The following is a 21,101-nucleotide window of genomic DNA, read 5'->3' as shown; positions in this document are numbered from 1 at the left end:
CAGGTCAAAAACATTATACCCTCTGCAATTTTGTTGTGTAGGGTATTAGTATATCAATACTCGACATTAAACCTCAGTGAATATGACAGGAGTACAAATAATTTATGTAAAAGCAAAACATTTCACCTCACTTACATAAAAGAAACGATGAATTATTTAAAAAATATACCAATTTTAATGTCAAATTTGAAAAGTAATGTATTCAGCACTGCCACAGGGCTTTCCATTGAAATTGAAGTAGAAGGCTGAATTAAAATTATAGGCGGCTGTAACATGAGCTGTAAGCTTGGTGCCTTACGGCAGGGGGTCTGCTCAAGGCCCCCAGAAGCTCTGGTACAAATAGAGCAAAATCCTGCATTCTCGCAATCTCCTGGCACCTAATTTCATCTTTCAAATGACCATTTTTTTATGTATGAAATTAAAGAAAGAAAAAAAAATCTCGAAGAAATTTCTTTTTTTTTTATGTTATTTTTTTTTATTTTCATTACCTTATGCTTAAAATCCATTTACTTTTAAAGGAGATTTATTCATATAATAATCCGTTTTGTTATCCTTCAATGGCCACCGGAACGTCTCTCTTGTTATCTTTGAAAAGAAACGATGCATTCTGACTTTAAAGAGACAACTAATCAGTGACCTGAATTCATGTGAACTATATTTAGCCCAAGGTAAACACTGACTTTTCATCCTTGTTTATAGTGACCGCGACTTTGCGACAATACGTCTCTCGGCTGCCTGTAAACATTTGAAAAAAGATTTTTTTTTCTTTTTGAATTCATATTTTTCAAATCCTTCATGATTTTTATTTTTATCTCATTTTCAAATCTAATCTGATTTCTTCTACTGATAATAGATATCTTTGGGCTTGAATATTTACAATTGACTTAACCTTCACAATGACAATTGACTTAACCTTTAAATTATGATTCATTGGCAAATACACGTGTTTAAAGCAAGTGTGGCCTGAACTACAAATATCGGTGTTTTATGTTATATCTTTAAATGACCTTTGATGTGTGACCTTATCTACTTACATGTTAAGACCAGTGTCACCTTACCTTGACCTTCAAATATATGTGTTTTAGGCCAGTGTTCCAGTAATGCTTGAAGAAGCTGCTGACCAATATTTACTGAAAATAAATCAAGATATTATTTAGTAATCAAAATTGAAGGCTTGCGTTACACAATTTCTGTTTAAACAAAATATATATCCACTTAAATGTCTGTATTTTTTCCAAGAAAATAAGAATGTTTGTTGTTTTTTAATTCAATGTCCTCCGATTTTACAAAATCCTAAGGTACAAAGATTTTGTTTGGCTGTACCTTAAACTTATTACTTACCGTATAGAACATCCTAATTTTTACAGTGTCATGTCAGGGCTTGCTATGCAGTTGGTCTCTGGTTTAAAGTTGTCTCATTGTCAATAATACCACATCTTCTGATTTTTATGTTTTATATCAGATTCAGATGAAATTTGAAAGGGAAAATGGAGGTTTTTTTTCAGAAACTGGTTTTCATACTAATTGTTTTTACAGATTTATTTATGAAGAAGAGAAGACCATAATTTGGTCTAATCATATTTTATTTTCAGTATCAGTGTCACCCTTCCTTTTATTGTGAGGAATGTCAGCTGTTTTATTTGTTTGGCAGGAACATCAGATCAAATCATGAGAAAGATTTGTTTGAGTTTAAGTGAAACAGAGATATAATTATGACAATCAACTCTATGATAATTCACATGTGACAATAAACACCTGCTCATTGAAGGTTTTTATATTTGTTTAGTATCAAGTTTTGTCCTCAGTACAGACTCTGGTGGAAGTCCACTGTCGGTAATAAAAAAAAAAATTGGCAAAAAAATAACTGGTCTTACATTTAGTATCTGTACTTTCATTAGCAGCAACTAGACCCAGTTCTTTGGCCGACATCCAGGCAGCAAAACAGTCAGATTCATCCAAGTGTATCGTTAATAACTGTAAAACATAGCAATAATATAAATTAATAAGAGTGCATGGTTACGACAAATAGAAATTTGGAACATTTATTATCAATGTCATTCAATGGCAAAGATTTCTAACATTTAATTACCCATGTTTTCAGATTTCTCCCTATTTTCAGACTTACCCCTGTTTTCAGACTTCTCCCTATTTTCTGACTTACCCCTGTTTTCAGACTTCTCCCTGTTTCCAGACTTACCCCTGTTTTCAGACTTCTCCCTATTTTCTGACCTACCCCTGTTTTCAGACTTCTCCCTGTTTTCAGACTTACCCCTGTTTTCAGATCTACAGTAAACCAGTTTGGTACATAAACCATCTTAAATCTTTTCTTTATTTCATCTTCGAAATCTACTTTTCCTAAATCTTCCACTTTCCTGGCCTAAAAGAAATATATAAAAGAAATAATGATTGCTTTATTCCTTTTGTTTTTTTTAAATCTTGTCTGATCAGGTTCCCATCAGATCAACTAGAGGAAACTTAAACTGACCTATATAAAGTTTTATGAATATAGTGGAATTTGATGTAACTGTCATACATATGACAGGTTTAGCTAGCTATAAAACTAGGCTCAATTCACCAATTTCTATATAAGAAAATGCCTGTACTAAGTCAAGAATATGACAGTTTTATCCATTCGTTTGATGTGTTTGAGATTTTGATTTAGCCATATGATTAGGGACTTTCCGTTTTGAATTTTCCTCAGAGTTCCGTATTTTTGTGATTTTAGTTTTCCTAGCCAAATATGCAGTAGTTGCATACAATATTTATGACCTTATTATGCCTTTATGAAGTCTTAAACATACACCAGACACTAATAATGCCACATATTATACAGCCACTAATAATGCCACATATTATACAGCCACTAATAATGCCACATATTCTACAGACACTAATAATGCCACATATTCTACAGACACTAATAATGCCACATATTCTACAGCCACTAATAATGCCACATATTCTACAGCCACTAATAATGCCACATATTCTACAGCCACTAATAATGCCACATATTCTACAGCCACTAATAATGCCACATATTCTACAGCCACTAATAATGCCACATATTCTAGACACTAATAATGCCACATATTCTACAGACACTAATAATGCCACATATTCTACAGACACTAATAATGCCACATATTCTACAGACACTAATAATGCCACATATTCTACAGACACTAATAATGCCACATATTCTACAGACACTAATAATGCCACATATTCTACAGCCACTAATAATGCCACATATTCTACAGACACTAATAATGCCACATATTCTACAGACACTAATAATGCCACATATTCTACAGCCACTAATAATGCCACATATTCTGCAGCCACTAATAATGCCACATATTCTACAGACACTAATAATGCCACATATTCTACAGCCACTAATAATGCCACATATTCTACAGCCACTAATAATGCCACATATTCTACAGCCACTAATAATGCCACATATTCTACAGCCACTAATAATGCCACATATTCTACAGACACTAATAATGCCACATATTCTACAGCCACTAATAATGCCACATATTCTACAGCCACTAATAATGCCACATATTCTACAGACACTAATAATGCCACATATTCTACAGCCACTAATAATGCCACATATTCTACAGCCACTAATAATGCTACATATTCTACAGCCACTAATAATGCCACATATTCTACAGACACTAATAATGCCACATATTCTAGACACTAATAATGCCACATATTCTAGTTTTCAAAAACATACCGTTAAGACATCCCACAATGCCACATGATCGTCAGTATCTTTGGTCAGAATGTGTCGTTTGTCATTCAATACATAATACTGTCTAATACTGGACCCTCCTATAAATACATTATATTCTATCATACACTTTGTTTACAGTCATCCTATAAATACATTATATTCTATCATACACTTTGTTTACAGTCATCCTTGAGGTAAAAGAAGATAAACTTAAACAAATCTAGCATTAAAGATATTAAATTCATCAATCGACTTAAGTATCACAACATTTTGACATGTAATTTTAGAATAAAAGACTTTTTTTGTCCTTATTATCATGATTATGGTATAAATGTGATATAGAATTGGAAAAAAGGGTGAAAAAAGAATTTGTATGCAAATTTGTCCGCCATTACGCAAAATCACATAGGTTCCCTTAAACTTTGACATTACAATTCAAAACATTTTGACGTAACAATTAAAAGTAGAGGCTCAAAAGAGCCCTTGTCGCTCACCTTAGTATATGTGAATATTCAACCAAGGACACAGATGGATTCATGACAAAATTGTGTTTTGGTGATGGTGATGTGTTTGTAGATCCTACTTTACTGAACATTCTTGCTGCTTACAATTATCTCTATCTATAATGATTGGCCCAGTAGTTTCAGTGGAAAATAGTAGTAAAAATTAAAAAAAATTATAAAAATTGTTAAAAATTGACTATAAAGGGCAATAACTCCTTAGGGGGGCAACTGACCATATTGGTCATGTTGATTAAGTTTAGATCTTACTGTGCTGTAAATTATTGCTTTTTACAGTTTATCTCTATCTATAATAAAATTTCCTTAAAATTACCAATTCAGGGTCGGCAACCTTATAACCAGTTGTCCAATTCATCTGAAAATTTCAGGGCAGATAGATCTTAACCCGATAAACAATTTAACCCCTTGTCAGATTTGCTCTAAATGCTTGGGTTTTTGAGTTATAAGCCAAAAACTGCATTTTACCCCCATATTCTATTTTTAGCCATGGCGGCAATCTTGGTTGGCCGGGTCACCAGACACAATTTTTGAAACTAGTTACCCTTATAATGATTTTGGCCATGTTTGGTTAAATTTGGCCCAGTAGTTTCAGAGGAGAAGATTTTTGTAAAAGTTAACGACGACGGACGCCAAGTGATGAGAAAAACTCACTTGGTTGGGCCAGGTGAACTAAAAAGTGATTGTTGTTTGACGTCATAAGGTTATTTGGAGTAGATCTTAGGTCATTTAGAGACAAAATTCAGCTTAATACCAAGAGAGCAAACAGGTTTATAGTCTACCTTTAATGGTAAAATCTGGTTGTGTATAAATAGGTGAAACTGTATCGTTGTCGTAACCACCTGACATTCGCTTGGAAACTTTCTGTAAAGGCTAAAAATATATAAATAGAATAAATAATTGGAACCTTTCTGAAAAGGCTATACATGTGCATTTAAGTAGGACAATTGTAACAGCAATAAATATGTACAAAGCAAAAGAAGCTATTTTGGAATTAATATTTATTACCTATAGCTATTTTTTAAATTGATTTTATTATCTATATCTTTGATGTTTCCTGATTCATAGTTCTTTTGTATAAATTTCAAAATGACATTTAAGAAATATTTAGTTATATTTTCATTTTTTCATTTTATCTTTCTTTTTTTTAAGGTACAATCTTAATATTAATTTTCCATAAATTTCCAATTTAATATCAAACAAAACAATGATACTTTACCCAGTTTTTGATACAGGAATCTGTTGTTGCTACCCATAATGATGGTTGTTCTACATTGGATAATTCAAGCTGTAAAATAAACCAATCAAAAATCAGTAAAGTGGGTAACCAGTCAAGTAGTACAAAGTAAAACAGATTACTATTGGATAACTCAAGCTGTAAAATAAACCAATCGCAGATCAGTAAAACAGGTAACAAGTCAACATGTTAAGTATAATTGGTTACTATTAGATAATTCAAGCTGTAAAATAAACCAATCAAAGATCAGTAAAGCCGATAACAAGTCAACATGTTAATTACGGTATTTGGTCCTGTAAAGTCTGCACTTGTTAACCCAAAATATTTATTAGATACAAGGGGTGCGGATTATACACAACTCCAGACGGTTTTCAATTTTTATATAAATAAATATTTTCCATGATAATAAGACGTGCCATAATTATACAACTACATTCCAAATATCATTAACTAATCATCAGTATTCACCTCGGAGCTCAGATTCCTCATGCAATGTGAGTTTAGACATTTGGCTGTGAAAAAATACAGGGGTTTTCATAAAACAAATAATCGAAATTTTATTGACCTTACCATGTATTTTTTTCCCCGAACCTATTCATACTGGAAAGTAGGACCTATTATATACTCTGGTTTCCTGTTAGTTACTACTACATACCCTTAAGACTGGTGCCTTCTTACAAATAATAAGAGTTCTATACTCTGGTTTCCTGTTAGTAACTAATACATACCCTTAACAGGGTTCTCACTAGGAATTTTTCATGGTGAGTCCTGGGACTCATCACTTTTAGAAATGGTGAGTCCCATAAGATTTTGATGAGTCCAGGATGCAATGTATTTTTTTTTGTGTCATAAAATAATGAAATTTGACGAAATACAACTTAAACCATGTGTGTCGGGTTGGTAGATTTTATTAAATCAATAAAAAATATGACCTCTTAATAGTTATTGTTCAAAATATACATGTAACAGACTTCTTTCTGGGTCTATATCATATCCTTGATGTGGGGCCACATTGAAAAACAATTTGGTTTGCCAAAGCCAGAGTTCCGTTAAAAAGATCAGGGTGATAGGTAGGGTTTTAGTTGGGTTTTTTTTTTTTTATATATATGAATGGACTATTTAATAATAAACCCAGTTAAAGAATTTGTCTTGTCTTTTTTAGTTAACAAAATTTATTAAAATTAAAAAAAAATAAAAAATTTACAAATTAACCCCTTCCCCTCAACCCCCTTTTCCCAATTAAATTAGTGTAGATTGAATTTATACACCAAATTTTACTACTTTCATGGCACAACCATATCATCTGTTTATTTTGAATGTCTATTAATATCCAGACAGAGTTGTCTATTACTAAGGTGTTTTCCCAAGTATTTTTCCCGCCTAAAATGATCATGTGACATATTTGTAAACAAAACAAACCATGTGGTCAAGCAATTCATTTATTTTCTGGATTATTCTGCTTTTCATAATTTAGTTTGGATTTATATTCACTTCATTTAAGGTACAGTCATGCATTTGTATTTAAAAAAAATAGTTTCCAAAGAATTTTTACTTTTCAATTTGAGAAATGTCTCATGATCGCCGTTCATTGGCTTGTTCAACCATGCAGACAATGTAAATAATGTAAATTATAAATCTATCAGCTGTCAAAAATATTGATCTACGCATCACATCGATGTTTTGACATCGACTTCCGGTTTAGTTTCTTGTCAAAACAATGTCATATCATTAATGATCATTAATCTTCTAGGCAAAACGATGTTTCTGGAACTCAGGGGATACAATCAGGACGCGTCCCAGGGACTCACGGGTTTCAAAAATGACGCGTCCAGCTCGATTTCCATGCGTCTTAACGAGAACCCTGCCTTAAGACTGTGCCTTCTCCTCACAAATAAGAGTTCTATATTCTGGTTTCCTGTTAGTTACTACTACATACCCTTAAGACTGGTGCCTTCTCTTTTCAAATAAGAGTTCTATACTCTGGTTTCCTGTTAGTAACTAATACATACCCTTAAGACTGGTGCCTTCTCTTCACAAATAAGAGTTCTATATTCTGGATTTCTGATGTCTGTTGCCCACACTCTACGGTCACGTCCAGCAGAATACACCACAGAAAATGAATCGTTTGCCTGGAAATAATCACAGAAAATATTAATAATGTAATAATTAAGAAAAAAGAGCTCATTTTAACATATACACTATAATGAGTATGCTTGCAAAACTATTACTTCTTTTAAATTTACTAAAACTAAAGAATAAACAACACAAACCCCACCAAAAACTAGGGGTGATCTCAGGTGCTCCGGAAGGGTAAGCAGATTCTGCTGCAAAACTATCACATCTTTTAAATTTACTCTCTCAAATTGATTTTGAATTATAAAAGTTGGAAAAAAAGAACTGACAGAGGTTATTTTAAAGCATATGTAAATTAAATTTTCATTTAATGTGAGGAAAAACACATCAGTGTGCAATAAAAACAACTTTGACAACTTGCACACATGACTTTTACATTTGACACATTGAATGAAGTTTTAGAAAGTCTTGTAACTTTGCTATAAATAAGCATTATAAGGGACCGACCTTAAAATACAATTAAGTCCCTTTTCACATACCTGTAAGGTCCAAACCCCCTCGTCATGTACTCTGAACGTAGAAACACATCTCTGTTGTCCTAGAGACCATAATCTTATTGTTCCATCAGAACTACCAGACAAACACTGAAACAGATTCACAAACAAATATTGTAGTCATACTAAGATGATTACTATTACAGGGAAACCAGGAAAAAAGCAGGGTGTCAGAATACTCAGGTTATTTTGCAAAGATAGGCATATTTTGGGACCATGAAAATATGTTGGTGAAAGCAGGATGTTGGAACACTCAGGTGTCAGAACTCAAATATAAATAGACTTAGTGATGAGACATACATAACAGGATTGTTAAGTCCTGGAAATTCAGAAAGTATTGACAGCGTTTTATTATTCAGAAAGTGTTGTCAGGGTTTTATTATTGTGAGAAAGTATTGTCAGCATTTTATTATTCAAAAAGTATTGTCAGCATTTTATTAGTATGAAAGTATTGTCAGCGTTTTATAATTGTGAAAGTATAATCAGCGTTTTATTATTGTGAATAATGCCATTGGATGTGTATTACAATAATAATTCACATTCTGATATCAGGTATTCATATCTGTAGGCATATTTTTCTGAAATCGCAAAAAAAGTCATTAATCTATCATTTTTTGTTCATTCTTCAATAAAATTCACCCTCCAACTGTTTGCCCCCCCCCCCCCTTTTGGAGCAATTACCTCCAAACTCAGCCTTCCTTTTGTAGTATAGAACCTTTTAGTACAACTTTAGAGAGATCCATACACTTTAAAAAAAAGTTACTGCCTGGACTCTGGAAACTAGAAGTATGCTTGTTTTTGCCCCCCATCCCTTGATGTTTGGGGCAATTACCCCCAAATTCAATCCCAGCCTTTACTTCGTGATGTGGAACCTTACTCACCTGAGTACCATCTCTATTTAGGACCAAAGCCTTTACATTATCAGCATGACCCTTTAATTTCATCAGTTTCTGACACGTCCTGGGGTCCCAAACCCTCAACACCTTTTCGGTAGACCCTGACACTATGACAGAACCCGGAGGATTCATTGCTAAGCTGTAGATAGAATCCTTATTTCCATTTAAACTTGATGCTGAAATATACAAAATTATGTCAATTAACAACCATGAGCCTTTATAGCTTGTTTTTTGTTGTGCCGTGTTGAAGGCATTCACCTATAATGGTTTACTTTTATACATTGTAATTTGGATGGAGAGTTGTCTCATTGGCACTCATACCACATCTTCCTATATGTATGAGGTAAATGTCAAAGAGATTTGGGGTATATATATGTCATAGAGATGATGGCCATTTGTCAATGAAATGAGGGGTATTTGTCAAGAACATGTGGGGTATTTGCCAAGGACATGTGGGGCACATTTCAAGGACATGTGAGGTATATGTCAAGGACATGTGGGGTATATGTCAATGACATGTGGGGTATTTGTCAAGGACATGTGGGGTTTATGTCAAGGTCATGTGGGGTATTTGTCAATGACATGTGAAGCATATGTCAAGGACATGTTGGGTATTTTGTCAATGACATGTGGGGCACATGTCCAGGAAATGTGTGGTATTTGTCAAGGACATGTGGGGTATTTGTCAAGGACATGTGGGGCATATGTCAATTACATGTTGGGTATTTGTCAAGGACATGTGGGGTATATGTCAAGGACATGTGGGGTATTTGTCAAGGACATGTGGGGTATGTCACAAGGACATGTGGGGTATTTGTCAAGGACATGTGGGGTATTTGTCAAGGACATGTGGGGTATTTGTCAAGGACATGTGGGGTATATGACAAGGACATGTTGGCTGTATGTTAATGAGATATAGGGTGTCAATGACAATGGGAAGGATATCTATAATACTAAAATTACTAGGTCCAATTTGTCAGCCGTCATCACGTAAGTACGATGAATCAAAGAATATGATTTTACATATAACTAATATAGTACAATAGTGTTGATTAAAAATTACACCACTCTAGGCCCCTTTGTTTTCCACGTAATTAATATTGCCAATAATTAAGAAGTTCCGGATCGAATCCGACAGCGATACCAATAGTATATTCACCTGTTACCTATTACCTTATCTGTACATTCCGTACCTGATAGGCGCACCACCTAACGGTGTATTTATAATTTTGCTGTATACTGTTGAGTAAAAGATACTCCATTCAAGGCCCTTTTGTTTTCCAAATTATTAATATTATCAATAATTGATAGGTTTCAGGTCGACGGGTTCAAACAGAAAAATTTTGAAAGTAGAGAAAACTGTGCATCTTATAATCGGCATGACTTTATCAGATGACAATACCAATACTAAAATAAGGCATACGCATAGTTATATATTTTAATTCAGTCACGTACCCGCGATATAACGGGTGTGTTCTAGTATTTATAAAGTGTGAGGTATATGTAAATGCTGGATTTATGTCTTTTTAATTAGACTTACTTGTAACTGTATTATTTGAAGCAGTAAGAGCTGTCAGTGTGTTAACGTCCCACAGGAAAATGGCCCTATCTAATCCTGCTGAGGCTACCTGTTCTTTATCTCTGGCATAAGCTAGTGCCTTCACATAATCCTGTAATAAGAAATAAACAAGAACATTAACTGTATCCTGCTGAGTAGTGTTGGATAATCGGTTGAAATTACCAATCGATTATCTATTACAATCAGTTGACAGCAACCAACCGACTATCGGTTATAATCGGATCATAACACCTTGACCTCTTTTTTTAAAAGAAAATCATGCATTTAGTCTCATTGTACTTGTCTAATGTGTATATCCATATCATTGCAGAGTTTATATACCAGTATTCATATTTGATCTTTTGTTTCCATTTCATATTCTGGCATGATTACTACTAAATTATAATTCTAGTACATTTGATAATTATCTATTCAGCAGTTAAAACAATGAATTAATAAGAATCAAGATTCATATTGAACATATTTTATCTCATAATTACCAACAGTGACACTAACATTTCTAAATTTCAATGGTGAAACTCGCAAAAAAAAATCAATAACATAGCTGTATGAACATTTGGATGCTTCAAATTAGGAAAAGATATATAAAGTTTTTTTTTACTTTTAGAAATTTAAAATTACCAGAAAAAAATAAAACAATGCATTTGCATTTTACAGTAAACATGGGTATTAAGCCAATGTCTGTTAATTCGTGTAGAACGCTTTTATTACTTTTGTAATCATTATTTTCTTTCAATTGTGTCATTCGTGTGTCTGAACTTATAATTGCAAGAATGCGGAATTTTTACATAGTTGAACCGTATCCGATTCGTGATTGTTATATTTTTATAAATGGCGGACAAATTTCGGAAAATTTACAAAAGTAAACGATGTTTGGCAAGCAATCTGGAAAGGAATATGACGTTTTTGATGCTACAAATGGATAACACATTAATAAAAGGCAACTTGCAACACGTTTTAATGAAGCAACGGAATTATTTTGTCTAAAATCAGAATTATTTGTACGCTCTCAAGTAACAAGTTCCGGAATTGAAAGAAAGTATTTCATACAAAGTTATTAATCTTAAATACCATTCCATCAATCTGCAAATGCTTTTTGTCACGTTTATAAAGAAGGAAATTAGTTATTTCTTTAATTATAGGATGTATGACATTGTTAATGTCATCGACTGATATTTTTTGTTAATATTGTTTGACTGCGCATATGAAATGCAAACAATAAACGGACCGGAAGTTGACAAGCTCAAAGTCCGGAAACTTTAACGACAATCGATTGAACAAAATCCAAATCGATTATCGACATCGCCAGTCCCAACCAACTGATTTCCGACTTATTCCGATCATCGGAACAATACTACTGCTGAGGCTACCTGTTCTTTATCTCTGGCATAAGCTAGTGCCTTCACATAATCCTGTAATAAGAAATAAACAAGAACATTAACTGTATCCTGCTGAGGCTACCTGTTCTTTATCTCTGGCATAGGCTAGTGCCTTCACATAATCCTGTAATAAGAAATAAACAAGGACATTAACTGTATCCTGCTGAGGCTACCTGTTCTTTATCTCTGGCATAAGCTAGTGCCTTTACATAATCCTGTAATAAGAAATAAACAAGGACATTAACTGTATCCTGCTGAGGCTACCTGTTCTTTATCTCTGGCATAGGCTAGTGCCTTCATATAATCCTGTAATAAGAAATAAACAAGGACATTAACTGTATCCTGCTGAGGCTACCTGTTCTTTATCTCTGGCATAGGCTAGTGCCTTCACATAATCCTGTAATAAGAAATAAACAAGGACATTAACTGTATCCTGCTGAGGCTACCTGTTCTTTATCTCTGGCATAAGCTAGTGCCTTTACATAATCCTGTAATAAGAAATAAACAAGGACATTAACTGTATCCTGCTGAGGCTACCTGTTCTTTATCTCTGGCATAGGCTAGTGCCTTCATATAATCCTGTAATAAGAAATAAACAAGGACATTAACTGTATCCTGCTGAGGCTACCTGTTCTTTATCTCTGGCATAAGCTAGCGCCTTCACATAATCCTGTAATAAGAAATAAACAAGGACATTAACTGTATCCTGCTGAGGCTACCTGTTCTTTATCTCTGGCATAAGCTAGTGCCTTCACATAATCCTGTAATAAGAAATAAACAAGAACATTAACTGTATCCTGCTGAGGCTACCTGTTCTTTATCTCTGGCATAGGCTAGTGCCTTCACATAATCCTGTAATAAGAAATAAACAAGGACATTAACTGTATCCTGCTGAGGCTACCTGTTCTTTATCTCTGGCATAAGCTAGTGCCTTCACATAATCCTGTAATAAGAAATAAACAAGGACATTAACTGTATCCTGCTGAGGCTACCTGTTCTTTATCTCTGGCATAAGCTAGTGCCTTCACATAATCCTGTAATAAGAAATAAACAAGAACATTAACTGTATCCTGCTGAGGCTACCTGTTCTTTATCTCTGGCATAAGCTAGTGCCTTCACATAATCCTGTAATAAGAAATAAACAAGAACATTAACTGTATCCTGCTGAGGCTACCTGTTCTTTATCTCTGGCATAAGCTAGTGCCTTCACATAATCCTGTAATAAGAAATAAACAAGGACATTAACTGTATCCTGCTGAGGCTACCTGTTCTTTATCTCTGGCATAAGCTAGTGCCTTCACATAATCCTGTAATAAGAAATAAACAAGGACATTAACTGTATCCTGCTGAGGCTACCTGTTCTTTATCTCTGGCATAAGCTAGTGCCTTCACATAATCCTGTAATAAGAAATAAACAAGGACATTAACTGTATCCTGCTGAGGCTACCTGTTCTTTATCTCTGGCATAAGCTAGTGCCTTCACATAATCCTGTAATAAGAAATAAACAAGAACATTAACTGTATCCTGCTGAGGCTACCTGTTCTTTATCTCTGGCATAAGCTAGTGCCTTCACATAATCCTGTAATAAGAAATAAACAAGAACATTAACTGTATCCTGCTGAGGCTACCTGTTCTTTATCTCTGGCATAAGCTAGTGCCTTTACATAATCCTGTAATAAGAAATAAACAAGGACATTAACTGTATCCTGCTGAGGCTACCTGTTCTTTATCTCTGGCATAGGCTAGTGCCTTCATATAATCCTGTAATAAGAAATAAACAAGGACATTAACTGTATCCTGCTGAGGCTACCTGTTCTTTATCTCTGGCATAAGCTAGCGCCTTCACATAATCCTGTAATAAGAAATAAACAAGGACATTAACTGTATCCTGCTGAGGCTACCTGTTCTTTATCTCTGGCATAGGCTAGTGCCTTCACATAATCCTGTAATAAGAAAGAAACAAGAACATTAACTGTATCCTGCTGAGGCTACCTGTTCTTTATCTCTGGCATAAGCTAGTGCCTTCACATAATCCTGTAATAAGAAAGAAACAAGGACATTAACTGTATCCTGCTGAGGCTACCTGTTCTTTATCTCTGGCATAAGCTAGTGCCTTCACATAATCCTGTAATAAGAAATAAACAAGAACATTAACTGTATCCTGCTGAGGCTACCTGTTCTTTATCTCTGGCATAAGCTAGTGCCTTCACATAATCCTGTAATAAGAAAGAAACAAGAACATTAACTGTATCCTGCTGAGGCTACCTGTTCTTTATCTCTGGCATAGGCTAGTGCCTTCACATAATCCTGTAATAAGAAATAAACAAGGACATTAACTGTATCCTGCTGAGGCTACCTGTTCTTTATCTCTGGCATAAGCTAGTGCCTTTACATAATCCTGTAATAAGAAATAAACAAGGACATTAACTGTATCCTGCTGAGGCTACCTGTTCTTTATCTCTGGCATAAGCTAGTGCCTTCACATAATCCTGTAATAAGAAATAAACAAGAACATTAACTGTATCCTGCTGAGGCTACCTGTTCTTTATCTCTGGCATAGGCTAGTGCCTTCACATAATCCTGTAATAAGAAATAAACAAGAACATTAACTGTATCCTGCTGAGGCTACCTGTTCTTTATCTCTGGCATAGGCTAGTGCCTTCACATAATCCTGTAATAAGAAATAAACAAGGACATTAACTGTATCCTGCTGAGGCTACCTGTTCTTTATCTCTGGCATAAGCTAGTGCCTTCACATAATCCTGTAATAAGAAATAAACAAGAACATTAACTGTATCCTGCTGAGGCTACCTGTTCTTTATCTCTGGCATAGGCTAGTGCCTTCACATAATCCTGTAATAAGAAAGAAACAAGAACATTAACTGTATCCTGCTGAGGCTACCTGTTCTTTATCTCTGGCATAAGCTAGTGCCTTCACATAATCCTGTTATAAGAAATAAACAAGGACATTAACTGTATCCTGCTGAGGCTACCTGTTCTTTATCTCTGGCATAGGCTAGTGCCTTCACATAATCCTGTAATAAGAAATAAACAAGGACATTAACTGTATCCTGCTGAGGCTACCTGTTCTTTATCTCTGGCATAAGCTAGCGCCTTCACATAATCCTGTAATAAGAAATAAACAAGAACATTAACTGTATCCTGCTGAGGCTACCTGTTCTTTATCTCTGGCATAAGCTAGTGCCTTCACATAATCCTGTAATAAGAAATAAACAAGAACATTAACTGTATCCTGCTGAGGCTACCTGTTCTTTATCTCTGGCATAAGCTAGTGCCTTCACATAATCCTGTAATAAGAAAGAAACAAGAACATTAACTGTATCCTGCTGAGGCTACCTGTTCTTTATCTCTGGCATAAGCTAGCGCTTTCACATAATCCTGTAATAAGAAAGAAACAAGAACATTAACTGTATCCTGCTGAGGCTACCTGTTCTTTATCTCTGGCATAAGCTAGTGCCTTCACATAATCCTGTAATAAGAAATAAACAAGAACATTAACTGTATCCTGCTGAGGCTACCTGTTCTTTATCTCTGGCATAGGCTAGTGCCTTCACATAATCCTGTAATAAGAAATAAACAAGGACATTAACTGTATCCTGCTGAGGCTACCTGTTCTTTATCTCTGGCATAAGCTAGCGCTTTCACATAATCCTGTAATAAGAAAGAAACAAGAACATTAACTGTATCCTGCTGAGGCTACCTGTTCTTTATCTCTGGCATAGGCTAGTGCCTTCACATAATCCTGTAATAAGAAATAAACAAGAACATTAACTGTATCCTGCTGAGGCTACCTGTTCTTTATCTCTGGCATAAGCTAGCGCTTTCACATAATCCTGTAATAAGAAAGAAACAAGAACATTAACTGTATCCTGCTGAGGCTACCTGTTCTTTATCTCTGGCATAAGCTAGCGCTTTCACATAATCCTGTAATAAGAAAGAAACAAGAACATTAACTGTATCCTGCTGAGGCTACCTGTTCTTTATCTCTGGCATAGGCTAGTGCCTTCACATAATCCTGTAATAAGAAATAAACAAGAACATTAACTGTATCCTGCTGAGGCTACCTGTTCTTTATCTCTGGCATAAGCTAGTGCCTTCACATAATCCTGTAATAAGAAATAAACAAGAACATTAACTGTATCCTGCTGAGGCTACCTGTTCTTTATCTCTGGCATAAGCTAGTGCCTTCACATAATCCTGTAATAAGAAATAAACAAGAACATTAACTGTATCCTGCTGAGGCTACCTGTTCTTTATCTCTGGCATAAGCTAGTGCCTTCACATAATCCTGTAATAAGAAATAAACAAGAACATTAACTGTATCCTGCTGAGGCTACCTGTTCTTTATCTCTGGCATAAGCTAGTGCCTTCACATAATCCTGTAATAAGAAATAAACAAGGACATTAACTGTATCCTGCTGAGGCTACCTGTTCTTTATCTCTGGCATAAGCTAGTGCCTTCACATAATCCTGTAATAAGAAATAAACAAGAACATTAACTGTATCCTGCTGAGGCTACCTGTTCTTTATCTCTGGCATAAGCTAGTGCCTTCACATAATCCTGTAATAAGAAATAAACAAGAACATTAACTGTATCCTGCTGAGGCTACCTGTTCTTTATCTCTGGCATAAGCTAGTGCCTTCACATAATCCTGTAATAAGAAATAAACAAGGACATTAACCGTATCCTGCTGAGGCTACCTGTTCTTTATCTCTGGCATAAGCTAGTGCCTTCACATAATCCTGTAATAAGAAATAAACAAGGACATTAACTGTATCCTGCTGAGGCTACCTGTTCTTTATCTCTGGCATAAGCTAGTGCCTTCACATAATCCTGTAATAAGAAATAAACAAGAACATTAACTGTATCCTGCTGAGGCTACCTGTTCTTTATCTCTGGCATAAGCTAGTGCCTTCACATAATCCTGTAATAAGAAATAAACAAGAACATTAACTGTATCCTGCTGAGGCTACCTGTTCTTTATCTCTGGCATAAGCTAGTGCCTTCACATAATCCTGTAATAAGAAATAAACAAGGACATTAACCGTATCCTGCTGAGGCTACCTGTTCTTTATCTCTGGCATAAGCTAGTGCCTTCACATAATCCTGTAATAAGAAATAAACAAGGACATTAACTGTATCCTGCTGAGGCTACCTGTTCTTTATCTCTGGCATAAGCTAGCGCCTTCACATAATCCTGTAATAAGAAAGAAACAAGAACATTAACTGTATCCTGCCGAGGCTACCTGTTCTTTATCTCTGGCATAAGCTAGCGCCTTCACATAATCCTGTAATAAGAAATAAACAAGAACATTAACTGTATCCTGCTGAGGCTACCTGTTCTTTATCTCTGGCATAAGCTAGTGCCTTCACATAATCCTGTAATAAGAAATAAACAAGAACATTAACTGTATCCTGCTGAGGCTACCTGTTCTTTATCTCTGGCATAAGCTAGCGCCTTCACATAATCCTGTAAAAAGAAAGAAACAAGGACATTAACTGTATCCTGCCGAGGCTACCTGTTCTTTATCTCTGGCATAAGCTAGTGCCTTCACATAATCCTGTAATAAGAAATAAACAAGGACATTAACCGTATCCTGCTGAGGCTACCTGTTCTTTATCTCTGGCATAAGCTAGTGCCTTCACATAATCCTGTAATAAGAAATAAACAAGGACATTAACTGTATCCTGCTGAGGCTACCTGTTCTTTATCTCTGGCATAAGCTAGTGCCTTCACATAATCCTGTAATAAGAAATAAACAAGAACATTAACTGTATCCTGCCAAGGCTACCTGTTCTTTATCTCTGGCATAAGCTAGTGCCTTCACATAATCCTGTAATAAGAAATAAACAAGAACATTAACTGTATCCTGCCGAGGCTACCTGTTCTTTATCTCTGGCATAAGCTAGTGCCTTCACATAATCCTGTAATAAGAAATAAACAAGGACATTAACTGTATCCTGCTGAGGCTACCTGTTCTTTATCTCTGGCATAAGCTAGTGCCTTCACATAATCCTGTAATAAGAAATAAACAAGAACATTAACTGTATCCTGCTGAGGCTACCTGTTCTTTATCTCTGGCATAAGCTAGTGCCTTCACATAATCCTGTAATAAGAAATAAACAAGAACATTAACTGTATCCTGCCGAGGCTACCTGTTCTTTATCTCTGGCATAAGCTAGTGCCTTCACATAATCCTGTAATAAGAAATAAACAAGAACATTAACTGTATCCTGCTGAGGCTACCTGTTCTTTATCTCTGGCATAAGCTAGTGCCTTCACATAATCCTGTAATAAGAAATAAACAAGAACATTAACTGTATCCTGCTGAGGCTACCTGTTCTTTATCTCTGGCATAAGCTAGTGCCTTCACATAATCCTGTAATAAGAAATAAACAAGAACATTAACTGTATCCTGCCGAGGCTACCTGTTCTTTATCTCTGGCATAAGCTAGTGCCTTCACATAATCCTGTAATAAGAAATAAACAAGGACATTAACTGTATCCTGCTGAGGCTACCTGTTCTTTATCTCTGGCATAAGCTAGCGCCTTCACATAATCCTGTAATAAGAAGTAAACAAGGACATTAACCGTATCCTGCTGAGGCTACCTGTTCTTTATCTCTGGCATAAGCTAGTGCCTTCACATAATCCTGTAATAAGAAATAAACAAGAACATTAACTGTATCCTGCCGAGGCTACCTGTTCTTTATCTCTGGCATAAGCTAGTGCCTTCACATAATCCTGTAATAAGAAAGAAACAAGGACATTAACTGTATCCTGCTGAGGCTACCTGTTCTTTATCTTTGGCATAAGCTAGTGCCTTCACATAATCCTGTAATAAGAAAGAAACAAGGACATTAACTGTATCCTGCTGAGGCTACCTGTTCTTTATCTCTGGCATAAGCTAGTGCCTTCACATAATCCTGTAATAAGAAAGAAACAAGGACATTAACTGTATCCTGCTGAGGCTACCTGTTCTTTATCTTTGGCATAAGCTAGTGCCTTCACATAATCCTGTAATAAGAAATAAACAAGATCATTAACTGTATCCTGCTGAGGCTACCTGTTCTTTATCTCTGGCATAGGCTAGTGCCTTCACATAATCCTGTAATAAGAAATAAACAAGGACATTAACCGTATCCTGCTGAGGCTACCTGTTCTTTATCTCTGGCATAGGCTAGTGCCTTCACATAATCCTGTAATAAGAAAGAAACAAGGACATTAACTGTATCCTGCTGAGGCTACCTGTTCTTTATCTCTGGCATAAGCTAGTGCCTTCACATAATCCTGTAATAAGAAAGAAACAAGGACATTAACTGTATCCTGCTGAGGCTACCTGTTCTTTATCTTTGGCATAGGCTAGTGCCTTCACATAATCCTGTAATAAGAAATAAACAAGAACATTAACTGTATCCTGCTGAGGCTACCTGTTCTTTATCTCTGGCATAAGCTAGTGCCTTCACATAATCCTGTAATAAGAAATAAACAAGATCATTAACTGTATCCTGCTGAGGCTACCTGTTCTTTATCTCTGGCATAAGCTAGTGCCTTTACATAATCCTGTAATAAGAAATAAACAAGGACATTAACTGTATCCTGCTGAGGCTACCTGTTCTTTATCTCTGGCATAAGCTAGTGCCTTCACATAATCCTGTAATAAGAAATAAACAAGATCATTAACTGTATCCTGCTGAGGCTACCTGTTCTTTATCTCTGGCATAAGCTAGTGCCTTCACATAATCCTGTAATAAGAAATAAACAAGATCATTAACTGTATCCTGCTGAGGCTACCTGTTCTTTATCTCTGGCATAAGCTAGTGCCTTCACATAATCCTGTAATAAGAAATAAACAAGAACATTAACTGTATCCTGCTGAGGCTACCTGTTCTTTATCTCTGGCATAAGCTAGTGCCTTCACATAATCCTGTAATAAGAAATAAACAAGATCATTAACTGTATCCTGCTGAGGCTACCTGTTCTTTATCTCTGGCATAAGCTAGTGCCTTCACATAATCCTGTAATAAGAAATAAACAAGGACATTAACTGTATCCTGCTGAGGCTACCTGTTCTTTATCTCTGGCATAAGCTAGTGCCTTCACATAATCCTGTAATAAGAAATAAACAAGGACATTAACTGTATCCTGCCGAGGCTACCTGTTCTTTATCTCTGGCATAAGCTAGTGCCTTCACATAATCCTGTAATAAGAAATAAACAAGAACATTAACTGTATCCTGCTGAGGCTACCTGTTCTTTATCTCTGGCATAAGCTAGTGCCTTCACATAATCCTGTAATAAGAAATAAACAAGAACATTAACCGTATCCTGCTGAGGCTACCTGTTCTTTATCTCTGGCATAAGCTAGTGCCTTCACATAATCCTGTAATAAGAAATAAACAAGAACATTAACTGTATCCTGCTGAGGCTACCTGTTCTTTATCTCTGGCATAAGCTAGCGCCTTCACATAATCCTGTAATAAGAAATAAACAAGAACATTAACCGTATCCTGCTGAGGCTACCTGTTCTTTATCTCTGGCATAAGCTAGTGCCTTCACATAATCCTGTAATAAGAAATAAACAAGAACATTAACTGTATCCTGCTGAGGCTACCTGTTCTTTATCTCTGGCATAGGCTAGTGCCTTCACATAATCCTGTAATAAGAAATAAACAAGAACATTAACTGTATCCTGCTGAGGCTACCTGTTCTTTATCTCTGGCATAAGCTAGCGCCTTCACATAATCCTGTAATAAGAAATAAACAAGAACATTAACTGTATCCTGCTGAGGCTACCTGTTCTTTATCTCTGGCATAAGCTAGTGCCTTCACATAATCCTGTAATAAGAAATAAACAAGGACATTAACCGTATCCTGCTGAGGCTACCTGTTCTTTATCTCTGGCATAAGCTAGTGCCTTCACATAATCCTGTAATAAGAAATAAACCAGGACATTAACTGTATCCTGCTGAGGCTACCTGTTCTTTATCTCTGGCATAAGCTAGCGCCTTCACATAATCCTGTAATAAGAAATAAACAAGGACATTAACTGTATCCTGCTGAGGCTACCTGTTCTTTATCTC

The 21,101-nt window shown here is 35.5% G+C and overlaps 1 protein-coding gene across 1 annotated transcript in view; it reads right to left on the bottom strand.

Annotated features, from left to right (window-relative positions):
- Positions 1-21,101, bottom strand: part of LOC134702381 (WD repeat-containing protein 48-like) — a 37,693-nt gene that overhangs the window by 4,046 nt on the left and 12,546 nt on the right. The window contains exons 5-14 of the mRNA XM_063563287.1: positions 10,579-10,708; positions 9,024-9,214; positions 8,128-8,232; positions 7,525-7,644; positions 5,498-5,566; positions 5,061-5,151; positions 3,761-3,858; positions 2,270-2,377; positions 1,875-1,974; positions 1,059-1,130 (exon numbers count right to left, since the gene is read on the bottom strand). Coding sequence (XP_063419357.1) covers positions 1,059-1,130; positions 1,875-1,974; positions 2,270-2,377; positions 3,761-3,858; positions 5,061-5,151; positions 5,498-5,566; positions 7,525-7,644; positions 8,128-8,232; positions 9,024-9,214; positions 10,579-10,708 — 1,084 coding nt within the window. The remainder of the gene's footprint in view (positions 1-1,058; positions 1,131-1,874; positions 1,975-2,269; positions 2,378-3,760; positions 3,859-5,060; positions 5,152-5,497; positions 5,567-7,524; positions 7,645-8,127; positions 8,233-9,023; positions 9,215-10,578; positions 10,709-21,101) is intronic.

Source organism: Mytilus trossulus, unplaced genomic scaffold, assembly GCF_036588685.1.
Source record: "Mytilus trossulus isolate FHL-02 unplaced genomic scaffold, PNRI_Mtr1.1.1.hap1 h1tg000445l__unscaffolded, whole genome shotgun sequence".
Taxonomy (NCBI): domain Eukaryota; kingdom Metazoa; phylum Mollusca; class Bivalvia; order Mytilida; family Mytilidae; genus Mytilus; species Mytilus trossulus.
The sequence above is the reverse complement of the archived record's forward strand: the minus strand, read 5'-3'. Positions and strand labels throughout refer to the sequence as shown.